Source organism: Eublepharis macularius, chromosome 11 (genome assembly GCF_028583425.1).
Source record: "Eublepharis macularius isolate TG4126 chromosome 11, MPM_Emac_v1.0, whole genome shotgun sequence".
In the NCBI taxonomy this organism is placed as follows: Eukaryota; Metazoa; Chordata; class Lepidosauria; order Squamata; family Eublepharidae; genus Eublepharis; species Eublepharis macularius.
Genome location: NC_072800.1, coordinates 210,749 through 228,329, shown reverse-complemented (window position 1 = coordinate 228,329; position 17,581 = coordinate 210,749). Strand labels below are relative to the sequence as shown.

Genomic DNA, 17,581 nt, shown 5'->3' with positions numbered 1-17,581 from the left:
ATTCTTTCCTGGCTTGGCTCTGAAATGAGGAGAGAATTTAAAGAAGTTTTGAAGGAGCATGATCTCCTCAGAGAAGGGGCTTCTCTGGCAGATAGGGCTGGCAGACGCCCCAGAAGTGCTCACCCTTTAAGGCAGGCAAACAGAGGCAGCTATTCCCCTCCCCACCAGTTGCAAAGAAACAGAAAGGGGATGAAGCCTCTTCCCTTAGGGATTCTAGCCCCATGGAAGATGTTCACTCTGATTCTGAGATGTCAGACTTATCTTCAAACAATGAGGTGAGGAGGAAGAGGAGGCCACTACTCAAGTGCGGCTTTTTCCTCAAGAGGTCTATTCCAGACTCCTCCCCAAAGTGTTGAGGGCTCTAGAAATCACACCTATAGACACAGAAAAAAGGAGGTTCAGTTGGCCTTCCCACAGGGGTCAGAACAGGTTCTACCCAAGAAGGGAAGTCTTCAAACTGGTGTACCACTTCCTGCTGTTTTTCATGGTATCATGAAGGCCGAATGGGAAATACCAGCAAAATCAAAGGCCAATCAACCAATTGTTTCCAAGCTGTATTCCTTCACACCTGATGCTGCTGAGGAAATCCAGTTGCCTGTTGTAGATGACCTGGTATCTAGCCTGGCAACCAATTCTGCTCTCCCTATGGGGACAGATGGTTTTCCAAAGGATCCTTGTGACAGAAGGATTGAACAGGCACTACGCAGGAACTTTGCTGCCTCGGCAACTTCAGTTAGAGCTTCGGTGGCTGGATCCTTATTTGCCCGGGCAGCCTTTTCCTGGGTGTCAGATCTAGCCGCAGCAGAGAGCAATATTCCTAAAGAAATCAAGGATGAGGTCAAAAAAATTTCCTTAGCAACAGCTTTTGCCACAGATTCAACCATGGATGCCTTCCAGTTCTCCTCTAGAGTGATGGGATTCAACGTGGTGACAAGAAGGAACACATGGTTGTGGAAATGGGAGGTAGACCCCTCAGCCCAAGCCAAGGTGGCGGCAATCCCGTTCAGAGGAACTAACCTTTTTGGTGAGGCACTAGATAGGTATGTTGTGGAAGACAAAGAGAAGAAGAAGGTGCTCCCGTCAAAAAAGAAGGACCCTCAACATAGCTGGAGGTTTCAATCCCAAGAGAGCCTTGAGACTCGGAACCTCCAGATCCTCAAGAGGAGGATGGCAGTCTAGATCCAGATCGGACAACAGATCCACCGCCTTCTCAAACTTTGGACAATTCCACAAGCCACAAAAGGAGTCTTCTGTATGACTACAATGCCCCAAGGCACCTCAGCAAGATTGGGGGCAGATTACAGGAGTTTATGGAAATTTGGCATCAAACGATTTCAGACAGATGAGCTCTGGACACAGAAACAAATGGATATTTTTTGGAGTTCGAAGCAAAGCCACCCAACAGGATCTTTCAGCTTCCAAGAAACCCATCTGATCAAAAACATCTACTTCTACTTCAGGCGATTCAACATCTACTAGAAATCAGGGTGACAGAACCAGTTCCTCAAGCGCAGAGGAGTCAAGGGGTTTACTCTACCTTCTTCATAGTTCCAAAGAAGAATGGAGACGTCAGAGCCATATTGGACCTTCAGTGGCTGAACCAGTTCATAAAGACCTGCAAGTTTCAGATGAAGACACTTTGAACTATTGCGGCAGCCATCCAGAAGGGGGAGATCTTGGCCTCTATCGATATCTCGGAGGCATATCTTCATATCCCCATAAAGGAGGCACACCGAAGATTCCTCCGTTTTGCTTACAACGGGAGACACTTCCAATATCGGGCACTCCCTTTCAGACTCAAGTCTTCTCCCAGGGTCTTCACCAAAATTCTGGTAACACTAACAGCTGTACTCAGACTGCAAGGGATATCTGTTTCCTTACTTGGATGTCATCTTGGTAAAGGCTCCTTCTATGCAGAAGGGATTGGAAGCAGTAGAAGTCACATTGGAGTGTCTGGAGAGACTCGGATTCATTGTCAACAGAGAACTCATTCCTCAGCACAGAATTGTTCACCTGGGAATTCTTATAGACACAATTCAGGACAGGATGTTTGTGTCGGTAGAGGGACAAAAGAAGTTACGGTCATTGATTCTCCAGATTCGGAGGAACCATTACCAGGAGGTTATGTCCCTGGCACAACTAGTTGGCATGATGGTGTCGTGTCAGGATATACTTCAATGGGTGAGGTTCCATACATGCCCTCTTCAGTGGTTCCTACTTCCATACCAAAGAGCTATCACTCACAAGAAGCGCATTGTGATAAAAGTACCAGGAAGAATCCTGAGACAGAATGGTGGATGGATCCACACAGGTTCCTGGTAGGAGTTCCTCTCAGAGAGCTGAAGAGAATGGTGTTGACAACTGAAGCCAGTTGCTGGGGTTGGGGGGCTCACTGCCAGAATGGAGTGGCTCCGGGTCCCTGGTCACAGAATGAGAGTTACAAGAGTATGAACTTGCTGGAACTGAGAGCCATAAGGAACGGGCTATTACATTTCAGCAGTCATCTGTTACGCACAAATATTCTAGTAAAGACAGACAACATGACAGCAAAATTGTACCTGAACAGTCAAGGGGGGGACCAAAGCCAAGACACTGCACAGGGAAGCCTGTGTCATTCTAAACTGGGCAGAGGAGAACCTCCAATCTCTGAGGGCAGTCCACGTAGTGGGACTAGACAACATCCTCGCGGATTGATTAAGCAGAGGTCTAAGATCAAGGAGAATGGATGTTAGACAGGGAGGTCTTCCAACAGGTGTGCAACAAGTACGGCACACCGGACACGGACTTGTTTGCAAACAGTCAAAACTGCCAAGTTCATATCCAGAAGAAGGGGCCCCCTAGCTCTATGCACAGACGCTCTAAACTGCGATTGGCCAAGACGTCTGGTATATGCCTTCCCTCCGATTCAATTGATACACAGGGTAATACAGAAAGTAATAGAACAGAGACAATTCTGATTGCTCTACATTGGCCCAGGAGAACTTGGTTCCACTTGACCCACTCCCATTAGACCACCGGAGAATGGAAGATTTAAGTATCACTTACCGTGACGCTTCCTTTCTCGGTGGTCTGGGGGTCAGTTCTACCCACCCAACAGAGAAGGAGGGTGTGCTGCAGTTGGTCTGCAGGAAGAGTTATTAGGGGTTTCTAACGCAAACAGAAGGTGTATATAGTTAATGTTGAGTAATAAGCCTAAAGGTCTGTTGTTGAGTTTATCGTTAGTAAGCAGATTCTAGACAGAAAGGTGGAGGGGAAGTGCTTACCAGTTATGGAAGCTCGCAGGAATTCAAGGCTTGGAAAAGAAGTGAAGAGCTGAGGAAGCCCCTCCCCTTTTGGGGTCGTTCAGTTGACTGACCCGGCACTGGAGAGGAGTCGCTTCCCGTTTGTGAGGACTGACCCACTCCCAGACCACCGAGAAAGGAAGCTTCACGGTAAGTGAGACTTAAATCTTCCATTCCTAAACACTAAACGAGAAAGGGAAACTGGACTGAACCATAACCTTTCTATTTTAATGTCAGGCTGGCAGGTTGACAGCACCGGGGAGGGAGGCAGGTAGGTGTCCGCGAAGACCGGGATAGGCCCTGGTGAGGCTCAGGTTTGTGTGGTGCCCATATATATCTAGATTAGGGGCTTCTAGTTTTTTATCTTTACTGTTGGCTCATTGTTTTACTCCTCTGCTTTGGAGTTAGCCTCTGATCTAGTCCTGAGTTGGCCTGTTGGCCCACTTTGTTTCTTACTTTATGGTACAAGAGGTGGGGGGCTGGCCCTGCCTTTTGAGTGAGTGAAGTTTCTCTCTGCTTGATGACGTCCCTGCTTCTCTTTCTGTAGTCATAATTTCCAAATTTCTCAGGGAAATAACAGGAAAAAAAGCTTTTTAAGTTTTTTTAGTACAGTTTATTTAATGCAGTTTCTCCCTTCAAGGAGCTCAGGGACCTTCACTGGTTTCCCTTCCTTCATTTTATTGTCACAAGAGCCAGCAAGGTAGGACAGGTTCAGTGGCTTGTCCAGGGACACCCAGGAAGCTTGTTGCTACAATGAGGATTTGGACCTGGATCTTCCAGATCCTCGTCCCACACTTTAGCTAGTGCTCCAGACTGGTTGCTTTAGTGTGGGTGTCTGTGTATATGTTGTTGGAAGTTCCAAGTTCAAATATCCTCATTGTCCTTATTGTCTATAGCTAGGTAGTCTTAACTAAGCTAGGTAGTCCTATAAAAATAGGAAAATATTTTATAAAAATATTGGCCTGTTGCATGATTTTCTAATTATTACTGAGGCTTGTTAACAAATACCTATCTTGCTTCTTAAGTGCATCTTTTAAAGTTGCTTACAATAAAAATATAATTGCGCAACAGTGAGAAATGTATTGAACACGCCAAAGCTAAGCATTACCACAGAGGCTTTTATATTGAGACTAAAGAGAAATCTAGAACAGTTTCTTTTACAGAACATACCTCTACCTATGGGGTGAAATACAGAAAAGAGGCAAAACGAGAACTGATTGATGTCGCCGTCTCTGCACCATCTGTAAAGCAGCACTACTAAAAAGTAAAGAGGGGATGAGGGAAAACTAAGGTGTTGCTTCATTCTCCAGGTGAAGTACATTTGTTCAGCCATGGGGTGTCGTCGCTGGGAAGATGATGAGGTGGAACAGGAAGATATTCTTCTCCTGCATCGAACTCAGAAAACCGTTCGAGCTGTTGGGCCCCGCAGTGGCAATGAGAAGTAAGTTCAAGACTGATGTCTTTGAAATAAAATGTAAAAAACAGCATTTAATAGAAAATCCTAAACTGGCTCTTCTTTCTGCTCATAGAAGTAAATTGCTTGAATTGCCACATAAGGGATAGCAAGTAGACACCCTCCTTGATGTGTCATTGCCGCCCCCGCCCCCTGCAAAAAGCATGGATAATGTCTGGAACTCATAACAACAACAACAACAACAACAACATTCAATTTATATACCGCCCTTCAGCACAACTTAATGCCTACTAAGAGCGGTTTACAAAGTATGCCATTATTATCCCCACAGCAAAACCCCCTGTGAGGTGGGTGGGGCTGAGAGAGCTCTAAAAGAGCTGTGACTGACCCAAGGTCACCCAGCTGGCTTCAAGTGGGGGAGTGGGGAATCAAACCCGGTTCTCCAGGTTAGAGTCCTACGCTCTTAACCACTCCACCAAACTGGCTGTCGTCTGTGGCTTCTGCTTCTCTTCCTGGCAACTGATCTTGCATGCATACTTTGCTCCTGCATTCTAGAATTACCAACTTCCTTAAAAAAGTTTTCAGACCATTATATAAGCTAGCTTCTCTTAAATGTTTAAAAACTGGGTTGATTTGGGTTCAGAAATTGTTATACTGAAGTTATTTTTTCTTTTTTGACTTTTAAAGGTGGAATTTTAGTGTTGGTCATTTTGAACTGCGCTATATTCCAGACATAGAAAATAGAGTGGGATTTATAGAAGGCAATTTGAAATCAAGTCTGAACAAAGAAGATTCTAAAATAATTTCGGATGTGGAAGAGCAGGAGGCTGTAACAAAAGATACGGTGATAAAGGTCTCGGTCGCTGACTGGAAGGTTATGGCATTTAGCAAGCAGGGAGGACATCTGGAATGGGAATACCAGGTACTGGAGATGGTAATATGGTAACGTTCTAGAACAGTGGTCCCCAACATGGTGCCCGTGGGGGCCACCGCGCCTACTGAAATATTTCCTAGCCTCCACTTCCTTCTTCCCCAAAGCAAAGAGCTGATCCTGGCTTTCCTCCTCCGTGTTGGAAACTTTAGAAGAACCTGGCAGGCATCTCTTTTGTGTCTTTAGGGAACAGAAACAGCTGGCAATCTTTGTTAAAGTTGTCTCTTTATTTCAGTTCTATTACTGAGTTAATGAGCAATCTATGGTCAAAAATACCGTCATTCTAAAGAAAACGCTTTGACGAATGCATTTTAATGGGCTGGATGAGGGCTAATAAACGGAAGGTTAAACAAACTGAGTTTTGAAGGTTCTGTGAGTGCCTGGTGGGTGCGTGCTCCCCCTTGTCATGGGATGCTCCTTCATGCCTTGTTAAAGATGGAGGCACAGATTTTCTCCATGGTACTTTAGTACTTTAACTTGTTTGGAGTATTCTGCACTCTGATCTAGGTTGGACTACTTCAGGGTGGGGCTGCCTGTGAAATTTGGAAGGTCCAGCTGGTCCAAAAGGTGATGGTGAGGCTGCTAGCAAGTATAAATTATAAGTGCCTATACATTTTCAGTATTAAAAGCTCTGTGCTGGCTGCTGGCTGCTTCTGACCACAATTCCAAGTGCTGAGGTTGACCTGAAAACAGCCAGAAACTGCTTACACCAGATGTGCTTGCCTGCCAAAGGAGGACGTCATCCAAGGCTCTGCTTTGCGTCTGAACCAAGATGGAAGTGCATGGGACACGGGACTTTTTCAGCCACACACTTTGACATTTTCTCCCCATAGTTTTGCTGATCCCTGTTGCTATTATTATCAGGATCATCATCATGTTGTTACTGTTGTTATTGTAGTCCACTCTCCCTGCAAGCGGGCTCAGGTTGGATAAGATCACATATACATACAACCATAGTAAAATCACGTTAAAAGACATAAAATTCAGTAACGTATAACTCAAGGCGGCAGCACAAGTTGCTCAACCCAAGCCAGTAAATTTCATGAGATGGAACTGGTAGACAATATTAAAGGTGTTGGTGGAAAACCGGAGTCAGTGGTAGGCAAAAGTGTTTCCTTTGTCTTCTGCCTTTAGCCAGAAATGTTATGGTTGTGGGGCCCGTAGCAAACCGTGACACCCATCCTGGATTCCCAGGGGTCCCTTTTGCGTTGGGTGTCAGGAGCAAGAGTTCAAAAGCTGGGAAGTGAATCCTAACTTCCCAGGGTAGAAATGCCACCCCATCCCCTCTTTAACTAATCCACAGCTCAAGACCAAGAGGCAAGCCCCAAGCCCTCTGGGTTTTAGCAAACCAAAGTCAGCCCCTCAAGGTAGGCACTTTACAGGTTGTATTCAGAAAACAATTACTCGGGTAGCTTATGGTAAAATGGCCAGCGTACTGGATTCAGATTGAAGCTGTAATACTTAATAACTCCAAAAAATATAATGAATAAGGCAAAAGTCTTAAAAAAGAAGCTAAGCAGGGTTGGGCTTGGTAAGTAATTGGATGGGAGACCTCCAACGAAGACCAGGGTTGCAGAGGAAGGCAATGGTAAACCACCTCTGTTAGTCTCTTGCCATGAAAACCCCACCAGGGGTAGCCATAAATCAACTCTGATTTAAGGGCACTCTCTACCACCACTAGGTAGAGAGAAACATGCAATTACTGTACAGGGCGAGGAAATACCTGGTGTTTGCAGTCTTCCTTTTATGTTGTGAAAGGTTCTGGAATTTAAATATGCCCCAGCATTTTGTACCCTCAGTCACTTAATCCTAATCTGAGATTTGTGGGTGGGAGGAATGGTGAGGACAGGAGTTTGAGCAGTAGTTCATTCACACATAAAAGATAGTGTGCATATGCTCAGTATCAGGTACTCCTTTAGGCAGGCAAGTTATGACAAAGTGCTTAGCAATTCATGATTAAAACCATGAATCAAGCTCAGTGGAACTGTGCATTCACCCTGCCCCCCCACCCATTGTCTCATCTAGTCCTCAGGCAAATTTCCCATGTAAACAGAGGAGGCAGTCCCAAAGGGTTATAAATCTAATTCCAGTTCCAGTGTTCTGACTTGCCGCTGTGGATATTAAAGAGTACAGAAGCAAGCAAAAAGAAGCAGGTAGGAGGGGAGGTGATAGGAGAGGCAGAACATAACAAATTGGGTCAGATTAACTGACGGGTTCTGCCGTTTTGTATCTTTTCTTCCATTTCTTCTCTTGTGATCTGGATAAAAACTGCTTGCATATATTCCCTCTTTCAAGGTCTTGAAAGTTACTTGGTTAAAACAAAAGCTGAGAATTTAGAGGTGGAGAGGAGCTAGGGATTTAGTAGGATCTGTTCTGTTTTTAGGATGTGTGTACAATTTTGTCCTTTTAATCTGATGTGTTTGCTGGTTTTAAATTGTTAATTGTATGTTGTATTCTTTATATGATTTTTTACTATTATGTTAATTTACTTGTTATTTATGATCTGTCTTTTTCACTGAGACTGAAGCTGCGTTACTCAGTGCAAGGCATTGAAATTAATAGAATGAAACATCTAAAAAACCATGTAGTAGGATAATTGTTATTTAATTGCCTTTTGAAAGCTGTCTCGAATATAGTTTCTCTAGAGAAGTGGATAAAAACATCTTAAATAAATGAATTTAATTGATGGTATTTAAAAAAAAGTAACCTATTCCTTTCTCTGCAGTTTTGCACTCCGGTTGCTTCTGCTTGGCTGGTTAAAGATGGCAAGGTAATTCCAATTAGTCTCTTTGATGATACAAGTTACACCTCGAATCATGATGCCTTAGAAGATGAAGAAGATCTCGTGGAAGCTGCCCGGGGAGCTACAGAGTCCAGTGTCTATTTAGGTACATTTACACATTGTTTTGTCCAGCCTCAGTAGGTTCTCTGTTTTCCAGTTGGTGACAGCAAGTCAGAGTTTCAGCATAAACTTACTTTCTGGGCACCTCTGTACAACTACATGTTGGGTGTGTCAGCACCATCTGAAACTTAAAACTTGCTGAGGGATTCTGGCTCCCGTCCATCGTCTGCTGCTACATCTGCTCCAATCCTTTGGAAAAGGACAAACACCTGTAGGATTTACACTCTTAGAATAACAGTACTCCCCAGAGTAGTGAAGGTGAAGTTGATGAGCCAGATGCAGCTGAGAGATCACACTAGCATGCTTGTCAAACGGTAAGGGTAGGCCTACCGGCAGCACCCCCAAGCTCTTAACCTGCTCTGCAAGTGCCCGCCCCATTCCAGCCCCTGCCAGTGGCTCCCTCCGGCACATCCGCCTTCTGGACCAGCATTTCCTTTGCATTGCCCTTGTTCAGCTTCAGCCTTTTCTAATTTAACAACCTGACCACAGACTCAAAGCCCTGTTTCACCAAAGACCAGCGGAGGCTTAGAAAATGAAATATAGAGCTGGGCGTCATCTGCATATTGGTAACACCCGACCCGAAGCCCTGGATAATCTCATTCAGTGGCCTTATATAAATGTTGAAGAGCGTGGATTAGTGAATCGGACCCTGTGGCACTCCACATGAGAAGTCCCAATCTGTTGATTCTCCTTCTTCAGTTGGACATTGGGTGTGTCCAGTCAGACAGAAAAGACAAACGGTTCTGACCTCAGGCTTCCTGGTCCACCGGCCTTTTAGAGAGCCAGGACTTCATTGCCAGTCTCCTGTGCAGGCACAGGTTTGCCGGTTGGTAGGTTCTGTGGCTTTAAAACTGTGGAGGAGGGTGGCACCCGCTCCCCCCCCCACACACAAGCGCCTGCCTGGCAACATCCTCGGCCCTCAGCTGCTCTTTCGCCTCTGGTCAAGGAAAACAGTCTGTGGCAAGTGCTGCCTTTTGAAGCCCCTCCATGCTGTCATTGTTGCCTGTAAAGAGAGGAAGAGAAGGGAGAAATTAATAAGTGTGTGGCTTTAAAGGCATTGTTTAAAGGTGCGTGCAGTGCAGCACTAAGGTGGCAAAGACAGGTTGTAATTCTCTTTGCTTCATCTGCTGGGGAGAGGGACATAACATGGGCACCTGCCAAAATGCTCAGGGATTCTTAAAGCCTAAGCCAGAAGAGCCATCCGGTTCAGGGCAGTTTCCTAGGAGAGGGTTCTCTCCAATAACAGCAGCTGGGCAGCGAAGTCCACCGCTTTGGCAGAGCTTGCAGGTCAGTCAGAGCCAGTGTAATCGACCGCTTCGACCCCAACCACTGGAACGTCGGCTCTGGCAGTTTCAACTTGGGTCCAGCAATGTTCGACGTCAGGGGACCCCCCTGGAGCCCGTACTGAGAGCTCCGTCTCCAGTGCTGATGCCATCCGAGAGAGGTTGCGGTCACCAGGGACATGCACGTTTGCTCAGGAGACCTTCTGTGTCACCTAGAAAAACACTGCATGGAAAGGAAAACTGACTCCCTTCACCGGACCGACACACTCTCTCTGGGAACACAGTGACTTGGGAAATCATTGAGATTCCCCACATGCTAGGAACTGCGCATGCGTCGATCCGGTTAAGACGCTCCCGAAACTGCCTCCCGGAGAAATTTGTTATTAAGCTGCCAAGAAGAGAGATAAACTTTGAAAAACAGTCTGAAACAACTGAGGAAAAAGTGCCAGAGAACCAGAGAGGTCTTATTCTCTGTGAGCCTTTGGAGGTGAGAGATATCTTTTGCTTCTATACTCCCTAGGCGTGGGCTGGGAGAGAAGGAGAGAAGTGTAAAATGGCGACTAAAAAAGAGCTGAAAGATTTAACACAGCTTATCACCACCTCGGAACAGAATGTTAGGGGTGATATTAAGGCACTCAAGAAAGACTTGAAACAGATGGCCTTAGAAATTAAGAGCATAAAAAATACTGCCGACAAGGCAGCCCAGAAAGCTGAAGCTAATGAGGCCAAAATTAAGGAACTGACCAGCAGATTAGCTTCTGTGAACGACCGTCAAAGGAGGAGAAACATTCGTTTATCTGGCATTCCTGAAGATATTTTAAAGACTGATCTGGAAGCAAGGTTAATTGAATGGTTTGAACAACATGAAATAAAAATTGGCCCGGAGGAAATAGAAAGAGCACACAGAGCTCTCCGTCCCAAACCTGGTCTGGGAGCAAAGCCAAGAGACGTTGTTATGGCATTTGCAAGAGAGAAAACAAGAGATACTGTTTATAAATGGCTAAAAAGCCAGAAGGACCTACAGTTTAATGGCTCTAAAGTGATAATAAGACAGGACCTCTCTCCAGAGACGCTGCAGCAAAGAGCGTTGTTAAAACCTTATACTCAAAGACTCTTTGACAGTGGAATACTGTTTACATGGGGATACCCAGCGGTAATTTTGGTATTTAGAGAAGGTAAACTCTTGCGTGCAAGAAACCCAGAAGAGGCAAGGAGAATGATGGAGAGACTGGGCATTAGTACAGCGTCATTAGAACTAGAAAACACGGAGGAGCAAGAATCTGAGCAACAGGAAGCTATTGACATTACTACAACTAGCACCGAAGAAGAAGAAGGGGAGTCGAACCAGTCGCTACAAAGCAAGCCAAAGCGCCTGAGAAAAGCCACTAGTCAATCTTAGGTTACATCTGGTACTTCACAATAAGGCTCTGTTTGAAGATATAGCACTGATGTTAATTTATTTTTGATTTTTTTTCTTTTGAATGGAAAAATATGAAATAAGCAAGGTGGCTTCTATTGAAACATGCTTAAATTAAATAATAAGGGAGGAGAGGATGGGAACGCAGCCCTCAATTAAGCAACGAAGAGGTCAGGAGGCATATGCCTCTTGTATACCCCTTAGGGGAGGCTCTTCAGGAAGGGGGAAGGGGAATGGGGGTGACCATCAAAGTAAGAAAGGACAGAAATGAGCACACATATATCAAACTTACAAAAGAGAATGGTTGAGAAAATTAAATTACTTTCTTTGAATATAAATGGATTGGCTTCAGATCTAAAGAGATACAGATTAAAAAATTTGATTAAAAAACAGGGAATAAATATAGTATGCCTACAGGAAACCCATAAAGGTAAAAAAGATAAGAAACCTTTGCTGAATTCCCCATTATGGGAAACAAAGGTGGAGGCAAGAGGAACTAAAAAAGCAAGAGGGGTAGCTATCCTTGTACACTCAGGTTTAAAGATACAAGAATTAGATCAAACATTTGATTCAGAAGGGAGATATGTTTTTTTGAAATTCAAGCTGAACAACAGGAAGTTTACAATAGCTTCTATATACACACCAAATACAGGTCAAGTAAGTTTCTTAAATAAGGTATTTCAGAAATTACAGAATTTCTATGAAGGGGAATTGGTTGTAGCAGGGGATGTTAATTACGACTTTAAGAAAAGTAAAACTTTGAAACTTCAGAAATGGAAATTGAAGGATGTATTTACTTATGGAGGGATAACACCACAACCTACATATTTTTCTAATAGATTTAAGACTTTTTCATATATTGACTATATTTTGATAAAGGAAACAAATGAGACAGAGGTGGTGAAAACAATAACTGAACCTATATGGATTTCGGATCATGCTCCTTTGATAGTGCAACTTAAATTAAGCGAAGATCAGAAACAGAATATCTGGAAATATAAGGCTAATATGCCGTTAACAGAAAAGGATCGGATGGACTTAAGAAGAGATATAGAGCTCTATTTTAGAGAAAATAGGAACTCAGTTACGGAAGAAGTGCTCTGGGATGCTGCTAAAGCCGTCATAAGGGGAGTTTATATTGCTAAAGAAATTAGAATTAGAAGGGAAAACAATAAGGAAAGAAGCAGAAAAGTAAGTGATATTATACAAAAACAAAAAGAATTGCAGGAAAACTACAGTAGACAGACTCAAGAACTCCTAAAAAAACTTTAAAAAGAGATAGAGAATTTAGACTCTTTATCTATGTGGAAGAAAGAAATATTAGTGAAAAATGAATATCACAGAATCAATATAAATACAATGAAAAGAATGGCCAATTATTTAAAGACAAGGAAGGAAAAGCAAAACATTGGATGCATCAAGGGGGATGGGGATAAACAGCTTTTTAAAAATGCTCAGATAAGAGAGGAATTTGCTAAATTTTATCAACAGTTATTTAAATCTGGAGAAAATCAAAAATTTGATGAACAATTAGACAACAATTTAACGACAGAGCAGAGGGAGAGCCTGAATAAAGATATCACACAACAGGAAATAGCAGAAGTATTAAAGGGTCTAAAAAATAGAAAATCCCCTGGTTTGGACGGATTCACTGCAGAATATTATAAAGAAATGGCAGAGTTACTGTTACCAGAAATGCAAAGATTATTTAACTATATATTAAAAGAAGGTAAAATGCCAGATTCATGGAAGAAAGCTGAGATCCTTCCAATTCTAAAACCCCAGAGAGACCCTCTAGATACAAATTCTTATAGGCCAATTAGTTTATTGAATCAAGATTACAAAATATTCGTGAAAGTTCTAGCTAATAGATTGGAAAAACACTTACCAAAATTAGTTAAGGAAGATCAGTATGGTTTTGTCAAGAATAGATTTATAGCCCATCCATTGAGAAATATACTAAATGTTTTGTCTGATAAAGAAAAGAAAACCCTAGCTCTACTAAAATTAGACGTTTATAAGGCGTTTGACACCTTAAATCATAATTATTTAATGCAGGTATTGGAGAAATTTGGTTTTACTGGACCGTTCCTAAATACTATAAGGGAAATTTATAGGGGCGGTAAAGCAGTTATTAGAATAAACAATAGACATACTAGAGAAATTTCAATCCAGAGAGGCGTAAAGCAAGGTTGCCCATTATCCCCGATGCTATTTGCATTAGCAATGGAACCCCTAGCAGATAGGATTCGAAATAGTGGTAGAATTCAGGGATTTCAAATAGGTAAGGAAGAACTTAAGTTAAATCTCTTTGCAGATGATATTTTGCTGACAATAAGTAATCCGCTACAGGCAATAAGAGAATTGCTAGTTATTTTAGAAGATTTCAAGTCAAGCTCGGGGCTTGGTGTCAATATTAAGAAATCTGAAATAATGTTTCTTAACGTAGATAGGGAAACTAAAAGAGAGATATTAGTTTTAACAGGGATGAATTCAGGAGTAAGTAAAATTAAATATTTAGGAGTATACCTGGCTAGAAACATAGAGAAGCTACAAAAAATCAATTATAATAAGGTTTGGACAAAGATAACAAAGAAATTGAAGGATTGGAAGAATAAACATTTGAGTATTTTAGGGAAAATTAGAGCAGTTAAAATGTTTATATTACCAAAGATGTTATACCTACTTCAGGTACTCCCAATAGAACTTGACCAGAAAGATATAGGGAAATGGGATGAAAATATTAAAAATTGGGTGTTCGGCCGGAAAAAAGCAAGAATCTCAAAAAAATTGGTATATGCGCCCCAAGATGATTTAGGATGGGGACTCCCACATCTGCAAGCCTATTATGATGCATTCCAGTTGAAAGCATTGATGGAGCTAGAATGGAGGAAAGGGGACAAGTGGGCAAGATTTGAATCTGCAATCAATAAGGGAGCAGGCAGCTATGGTATTTATACTAGAGATCTGCAAAAGGAGATAAGGCAAGCAAAGGGCCCAAGAAAAATAGCCTTGATTGCCTGGAAGAGGTGGAAAACGGCTATGATGCCACAGAACTCAAAATGGACTCCACTTAAGTATATCTGGGAGAAGGAGATGAACCCGAAATTTTGGGAAGATCTTAAGGCGGAAGGTATAACTAGAGTGAAGGATATGTATAATGGTCAAGGGGATTTGTTACCACTTCAGGAATTGAATCAAAAATTGGGGGAAAGATATTGGCTAAATTTAAGGGGGTTATACCATTTAATTAAACAAGATAAATATAAAGAAGCTATTAAAAGGGAAGACAACAATATAGAACACACATTATATGTGGATGAAATTAAGAAAGGGCTGGCAGGGAAAATCTACCTTGAATTGGTGAGGGATAAGGAGTTTATGTTTAGAACTTTAAAAAATAAATGGAATAAAGAAAAACAAATAACTTCTGAGGAGGTTAATAAGTTAATGGTGAATTTGAAGGCAATTAAGCTAGAAAAGTATAGAGAACTTGAAAGAAAGATAATCATGAAGTGGTATAGAACTCCTGCCCAATTGGCATACATGTTTAAAGGGATGAAACCTAATTGCTGGCATTGCAATGCAAAAGAAGGGTGGTACTCCCACTTATGGTGGGAGTGTCCAAAGGTTATAGATTTTTGGGAAAAGGTACGGGGGAAAATAGCATTGGTATGTAAGGTCAACCTTAATATAGATGTAGATCTATTATTCATGGGTGTATTGGGAAACATTAGAATTGAGAAACAAAACCAGGATATTTTCAAAGCAATGTTATTAGCTGCACATGCAGTGATTGCATACGGTTGGAAGGAGAAGTTAAAATGGACCTTAGAAAGATGGAATGATTACTTGTATGAATATATTCAATCAGATATGTTGGAATGTTTAAAAAAAGATAAGGCATGGGATGGAAAAATGGAGGAGATAAAAGAGAAATGGACTGCATATTTTCAATGGGTATATAATGGAGAAGCCAATACAACTATATTTGGAAAATTGGAAAAAATGTGCTCATGGCTTAAAATTTAATTTGTAGTTATAGGATGGCCACCATGTGGGGGGGAGGGTTACAAAAGGGGTAAAAGATGTATCATAGGAGAACTGTGACTGTATTGAAATGTAATAATATGTGATGCATTAATTAAAAAAATTTTAAAAAAAAGAGATTCCCCACATGCTGTCAGCCCACTTGAAATCTCCGTTGGCTTGTTCTTCAGAGAAAGGAGAGTGATGTCGAAGGCTTTCACGGACGGAGAACGATGGTTGTTGTGGGTTTTCCAGGCTGTATTGCCATGGTCTTGGCATTGTAGTTCCTGACGTTTCGCCAACAGCTGTGGCTGGCATCTTCAGAGGTGTAGCACCAAAAGACAGAGATCTCTCAGTGTCACAGTGTCTCAGTGTCACAGCTAGCGAAAAGTCAGGAACTACAATGCCAAGACCACGGCAGTACAGCCCAGAAAACCCACAACAACCAAAGGACAGCGAGTTCACCTCTCAGATCCAACACCTAAGGCTTTCAGACAGGCGCCATACCAGAAGTGTTGTTCTCATAGATGCACCAGTTGGTACCCTCAGTACATGCCCATCGTCAGCCACATCCAGTTGGAAGTCAGTCCGTTTGCCTGGAGTCGGTCAGATCAGCTTTGGATCCGGTGTACCCTCAAACGCACCACTGTCAGTCACACCACATCCCCCACCGTCTGTAATGAGAAGCTGCCTGTGCTCTGCCCATCAGGGAGGTGGTTCCCATCGAGGGCTGAGCTCTTCCACCAGCTCAGCCCTGCCCCCTGAGCACTCTGCCCTGAAAGGAGCTGCTGCCAGGGACTGCTGCGGAAGCTGCCTGGGCTGCTGCCAACCAGGAAGGCGAATCTGTCTGGGACTCAGTGGGGTGGACTTTGGTAAGGGACCGCTGTGGAGTTGGGGGTCTCAGTAATCCAGGGATGAGGAAGGTATAGCGATGGGACTAGGAGTTCTAAGGGAAGGACCCGGAGATACAGGTCAGCGCGGTGCCTTTCCAGCCTTTGTCCCATCCCGAGATACGTTGGTAGTGCGGCTAGGATTTGATGCCCCTTCCCAACGCTGATGTTGTGTAATTCCAGGTCCCTTAATAATAAGACCCATATGCTGCAGGACTATTTTGCAGCGAGTAAGGTGGACCTGGTATGTGTAACCAAGACTTGGGTGGGGGAGGGTGAAACAGTCACCCTGAACGAGCTGAACCCCTGCCCTGGGCTTCTTGGTCCTTTATCAGTCCCGGGTTGATGGCTGGGGGGAGGGGGTGGCAATACTCATTCAGGAGTCTTTCTCTTTCAGGCCACTTTCCGCACCAAAGATCGCTGGCACTGAGTGTGTAGGCCTGGCGTGGGGTGCTGTGGAGAGTTTGGCTATCTGTCTGGTGTGCCGGCCGCCTAGCACATCAGAACCTGCCCTCTTGAGCCTGCGGGAAGCAGTGGCTGGCTGGGCCTTGGAGTTTCCCAAGCTATTCGTTTTGGGTGATTTCAGTGTCCATGCTGATGACTGTCTGTGGACCTCAGTGTCTTCCGCGGCAGGCCACATGCTAGATTTGATCTTTGGGATGGGGATTCATGTGGACCCATTTGGGTGCACCAACCCCCCTGTATAGGCGGTGAGCTGATTTATGCTTGCCTGTGGAGACTTACGGATCTGCTCAGGTTCCGGAATGCTCTGTGGGATCCAGTCCCCCCTGGCGGCTTGCTGGATGTGCTAGTAGAGGACTGGCATGCCCGTCTCTCTGAAGCCATCGCCGTAGTCACTTGGGTCGCCCTCTCCACCCCCATAGCAGACTAGTCCCATGGTATACTGAGGAGCTACAACGGATGAAACAGGAGCTGAGACGGCTAGAGCGAGTGTGGCAGCATAGTCGTAATGAAGAAGTAAGAACATCTTCCAGGATGCTTATGAGATGGCAGTGAACACGACTAAAAACGAGTTTTATGCCGCTTCCTCTGCACCAGCAACCTCCCACACAGCTTAGTTATTTAGAATAATTTGATCTTTAGTCTCCCTCTCACAGAGAGAAAGGCACATTGTTGATTCGGGACTTAGCTGTGAGGCCTTTGGGGCTTTTGTGTGTGTGTAAAACTTGTTCTTCCGCCAGAACTGGCCGGCCACAGTTGATACAGTATGTGAACTGGAGGCCCCTTGGCCGTCTTCTGGCTTGGTTTTAGATCACCAGCTGCCTCTCCCAGGATGAGGTGGACAGGACCCTTGCTGCTGTGAGGTCTGCCACTTGCCCCTTGGACCCTTGTCCATCATGCCTGGTTAAATCCAGTGATGACCAACTTCAGGTACCCTTGGCAGAGATCATTAATTTATCTTGGAGCTTAGGG

At 43.7% G+C, this 17,581-nt stretch overlaps 1 protein-coding gene across 2 annotated transcripts in view; it reads left to right on the top strand.

Moving 5' to 3' along the window:
* The window catches only part of EIF2AK3 (eukaryotic translation initiation factor 2 alpha kinase 3), a 166,942-nt gene that overhangs the window by 36,114 nt on the left and 113,247 nt on the right, over positions 1–17,581 (top strand). For both annotated transcript variants that reach the window (XM_054991013.1, XM_054991012.1), the window contains exons 4-6: positions 4,592–4,722; positions 5,383–5,617; positions 8,352–8,514. In XM_054991013.1, the coding sequence (XP_054846988.1) occupies positions 4,592–4,722; positions 5,383–5,617; positions 8,352–8,514 (529 nt within the window). The remainder of the gene's footprint in view (positions 1–4,591; positions 4,723–5,382; positions 5,618–8,351; positions 8,515–17,581) is intronic.